This window comes from Zingiber officinale, chromosome 6A, assembly GCF_018446385.1.
Source record: "Zingiber officinale cultivar Zhangliang chromosome 6A, Zo_v1.1, whole genome shotgun sequence".
NCBI classification, from domain to species: Eukaryota; Viridiplantae; Streptophyta; class Magnoliopsida; order Zingiberales; family Zingiberaceae; genus Zingiber; species Zingiber officinale.
In genome coordinates, this window is record NC_055997.1 from 76,141,065 (window position 1) to 76,145,813 (window position 4,749).

Consider the following 4,749-nt stretch of genomic DNA (forward strand, 5'->3'; position numbering starts at 1 on the left):
AGAGTGTCTCTGACATCATACCTTAACAGGGCATGCAAATCTCGAATATGACAGTAGAAACTTTTATCGTACGATTTGCTTATTGATCATGCCCTATTGTTAGTGACATTATCTCCCAGAAGGATATTACGAGATACGGGAGGGGTCCCACTGCTTGGCTAAGTGGGGAAGCCGCTCGGCCGGGACTCCTCTCCCGGTCGATCTCAACTGCTCTTCTCCGCAATACATTGGTTCGGCAAATTATTTCTTACCTAACCGGACATGTGCTTTGGTTAGCCTAGCATTCACTTGGTCAGTTGTAAGTATCTAATGTTCTTTCCGTAATGACCCTGACCGAACAAGTGATTCACTCATACAAGCCACCCATCCAATTGGTAGTTGGCGTCGACTTTCGCTCGACCAATTTTGATGGGTTTGTTAGTTCTCTGACGTTAACCGCTTTGACTTTGACCTCCACATCGATAGTTGATCCCTCCTTTGACTTATAGTTGATAGATTCTTATTACCATCGCATCAATCGGATAATCAAGTATGAAGGGTTTTGCCTATATGGTTTAAGGTCGGGATACAGTATTAAATATAAAAAATTTTCAAGCTAATTTTTTTTTTTTTTTGGAGCTACTCGCTCACGTGTGAGGCATAACATTTCCCAATATATATAGGAGTAGGTTATAGATATTTAATATATTTTTATTATATTTTTATATAATATTAATTGTAATATATTTTGTTGAATGATGATGTGTTAGATAGAATAAAGAAAATTATTAATATAAAGGATATATCTTTCTAATAGGCATGGGTACATGGATGAATATCTAATTCTCGATCAATACGAGAATGAGGATGAAAAATTTTAAAAACGATAGGGACAGATATAATAAATCGAAATGAAAACAAAGATATAAAACCTGATCTAACTCAGACTCATTGTTATCCCTAACTAAAAGCATAAGTGTGTCATGCCCCTAATGTCCTGCAGTCAACGTCTTACATTTTTCGTACCACTAACAAAAATCACCTTATAATATATAGTAGTTAAAATTCCAACTCTAAATATTTAGAAACTACCGAAACACCAAGTAATGAAGACATTTGCTCTTTGCTATATTTGATTTTCCCCACCAACGTTTAAATGCGATTGAATTCCTCCTATTTCAAGCCGCCGCCTTCCAATCCGCTGCCTCGCCCTCCTTACTGCCTTCCGCCACCGATCGGCCGGCTACGGACTTGTCCTCTTTCTCTGCCTACTAAACAGCAACGTCACAGGTCAAGAAACTGGTGTCTCGCAATAGGTCAACAAGACTAGCCGTACAAGCTTCAACGACCTGTCGTTTTAACTTTTAAATCATTCTCCTCGATCCCTCATGTCCCTGAATCAACGGCAGCAGCCGCTGCCGACGGTGGCTAAACACGGCCTACTGATGTCTTCGCGTGCCTCTTTCAGCGCCGCCCAGCCACAAGGCATCGTGTATTCCTTCCTCCTCAGCCGGTCCGGCCTTCTCTCGGTCCTCGCGCTCTTCCTCCTCCTCGTCGTCTTCGTCCCATTGCCCGGTCGTCGACCCATGTCCGCCCTCTTCTACGATGACGGACCCGTATCCCGATGGAAGGACTACACGGTCGCTCGCGCTGCGGGCTTCGCCGCCCGCAACGACACTCTCATCGTTACCTCCGTGAGCGAACCCTTTCTCCCCTTGCTTAACAACTGGCTCATCAGCATCGCGCGGCAGAAGCGGCAGGACCAGGTGCTCATCTTCGCCGAGGACTACGCCACCCTCTACGAGATCAACCGCCGGTGGCCCGGCCACGCCGTCCTGGTCCAGCCCGCTCCCGATTCCCAAACTGCCCACGATTACGGATCTCAGGTGCTCCTCCGATCTCTAATCATAATCGCTAGCTGCTAGCTGATGGTATAATTCATGAGTTGCTTAATCTCCAGGGGTTCTACAACATCACATCGCGGAGGCCTCGCCACTTGCTGCAAGTCCTGGAGCTGGGATACAGCGTCATGTACAACGACGTCGACATAGTGTGGGTGGCGGATCCATTCCGTTACCTCGAAGGCGATCATGACGTATACTTCGCCGACGACGATGTCGCCGTAAGTACTACTGTGGACGCTAGCTTTCAATATGTGCTAGCTAGCTGTAAATATCCTCTGAGAACCGTCGTCCCCAATTCCATATGAACAGGTGAAGCCCCTAAATCACTCTCATGACTTGCCGCCGCCAGGGACCAACGGCCAGACCTACGTCTGCAGCTGCATGATTTTCCTCCGTCCGACGAGGGGCGCCAAAATGGCGATGAGCAGTTGGATCGAGAAAATCCAAAACGAGCCCTGGTCCGAGAACACACAAACGAACGACCAGCCTGCTTTCAATTCTGCTCTGAACAAAACTGCAGGAGAGGTACGTCCATGCTTAATCGTACTCCATAACTTCATGAATTAGTCTAATTTAGTACAAATGCAGGGCTATCATCGATCGATCTCTTCTTCAATTTTTTTTTCACAATATTGATCTCTCTCTGTTTGCTGCAGGTGGACTTGTACTTGTTACCTCAAGCTGCATTTCCATCGGGAGGGTTATACTTCCGGAACGGGGATTGGGTGGAGAGAACTCGAGGCCTGCACGCCATCGTCCACAACAACTACATCGTAGGCCTTCAAAACAAGATACAACGTTTCAAAGAATACGGGCTCTGGCTGGCGGATATCCACACTGATGAATCACCACTCGGCAGGATATAAGCCAACAAGATCCACTCACTCAACTCAACTCCAGGTTTTACCTTGTAGCAAGTTTTCCTTTAAAAAGTTGGTTAATTTTGAAGAATGGAATGGTTAAGTTGGTTAATTTTAATAGAGATAATAATTGGTCTTTTATTTATTATTAAAATAGAAAAATATTAATTATTACATGATACAATTTAACATTTTAATTTGTTTTAATATTAACTATCTTCTGATTTATTTTTATTTATTACAAATAAGCTCAATGATGAATATTTTTAAAATAAAAAAAATAATTTCACTTTTGGATGAGCAAAATTTTTTCTATTATAGTTAGAATATTTATTGTGATTTAAACTAATTAGTATTAATAATCGGAATCAAAATATGAAAAATTAATTTGATTTCTTATTAGCAATGGAAGATATGATTAGAAAAAACTTAACTACTTAATATAAATCAGTATTAAATATATGCCTAAGTATGCTATCAATGAAAGAAAGAAATGCACAACGGCTAAACTAAGCAGCGGAAAATAAATTATATTAAAGAGATGATAGAAATATATATAATAAGAGAAATATGTAACAACGCGATACAACATGAAATAAGAAGATATTAAATTTAAAAATAATTATCAAAAGAATACTCAATGAATCAAAAGGGCATGCATTATTAAGAATAAATTTTGATGGTGGAATGAGAAAGTAAAGAAAAATACAAGGGTCAAATGAGTATCGTATTGTCTTATCCTTTTTAGGTCCCAAACTCCCATGGACTTGGACGTAGTCAGGGTCGAGAACCTCCAAGCTGCGATAGTGGACTCCCCTTCGTACAAGGGTCGAGTGAGTACCATATCGTCTTATCCTTTTTAGGATCCAAACTCCCCCAGACTTAGACATAGTCGGAATCGAGATCCTCATCTCTACAATCATAGTGGAAAGCAACACAAATCTCCCAAATTTTCATCAAATTGACAAAAACAATAAGTACATCTTTAAAGTCAATAGCATCTTCATCAGGGATGCTCTCATTGATTTTCTAAAGGTCAATGACTAAGAGGGGAAAGTTAGTGAAAAGCTTTCCATTCTCTACCAATTACTTCAGGGTATTATCAATTTGATGCTGCACCATTCAGATGAAGTGGGTACTGACCATATAATAAAATTCCTTCGATTGAAGGAATTCTTTTTTCTTAATAGCCCAACGCTAGTCTTCTCTTGCCTAGTGCTCCTTAAGATTCAACACCTGGCCCTTTAACTAGTCCTTTTATGCCTCCACCTTTGCCATAGAGGCCTATAGCTCTGCCAAGGAGGCTTCCTGGCCTTGAGCCTTAGCTCAGGCTTCTTCAATTGCAATAAGGACAACCTTTAGATTGCATCGCTAGATTTTCGCTAGGGCCTTGGCCGACTCAACCTCCCCTCGACTGGCTCCTAGTTCCACTCTCAAAAGCCCCAGCTCCTTCCGACTGACATCTAAACCAGCTTGGGCAGCTGCCTCCTTGGTTGCGATGGTTTCCAATTTCATTTGATCGCTAGCTACAACAACTATCAACATGTCTATCTCCTCTTGCAACTGACTCACACTATGTGCCAGGCTAATTCTTTCTATCCTTACCTCCACTATCTCCCTCCTAATTCAGGTTCAACCCAACATGATGCTTTAAACTTTAAATGATCATAACTTTTGACTCAGGAATCGAAATCAGGCTCTATCGATGGTCACACATGCAAAATTTGAAAATCTATATATTTTATGATGTATCAATAACTGCCAATTTTGGGGCCCAAATTCCACTATTTAGGCCCTCAGCCGATCCTTTGAAGATTTTATTACTATTTTTAATAATTTCTACTTTTATAGTAGTTATGGTATTTTTGGTATTCCTAGTAATTATGGGTTATAATTAGTTTATAACAGTGTCTTATTTTATTAATTTTAATTTCTGTCAAGAAATTGTCTTTTCTGGAAAGATCACTTTTCTTTCTTTACAAGATTAGAATCGAGGCCCATATATT

General features: G+C 41.0%; 1 protein-coding gene across 1 annotated transcript; it reads left to right on the forward strand.

The window, feature by feature from the left end:
- The first annotated feature begins 1,388 nt into the window (after positions 1-1,388).
- Positions 1,389-2,749, forward strand: LOC121994085 (UDP-D-xylose:L-fucose alpha-1,3-D-xylosyltransferase MGP4-like). Its single transcript, XM_042548249.1, has 4 exons — positions 1,389-1,865; positions 1,940-2,101; positions 2,193-2,408; positions 2,540-2,749. Exons 1-4 carry the CDS (start codon positions 1,425-1,427, stop codon positions 2,747-2,749), a joined length of 1,029 nt encoding a protein of 342 aa, XP_042404183.1. The 5' UTR covers positions 1,389-1,424.
- Positions 2,750-4,749: the final 2,000 nt, after the last annotated feature.

Bases quoted from the DNA above. Each gene is read 5' to 3' on its own strand.
- LOC121994085 (XM_042548249.1), top strand. From the start codon at position 1,425: ATGTCTTCGCGTGCCTCTTTCAGCGCCGCCCAGCCACAAGGCATCGTG. The intron at 1,866-1,939 runs GTGCTCCTCCGA...CTTAATCTCCAG, and splicing joins CCCACGATTACGGATCTCAG to GGGTTCTACAACATCACATC. The intron at 2,409-2,539 runs GTACGTCCATGC...TGTTTGCTGCAG, and splicing joins TGAACAAAACTGCAGGAGAG to GTGGACTTGTACTTGTTACC.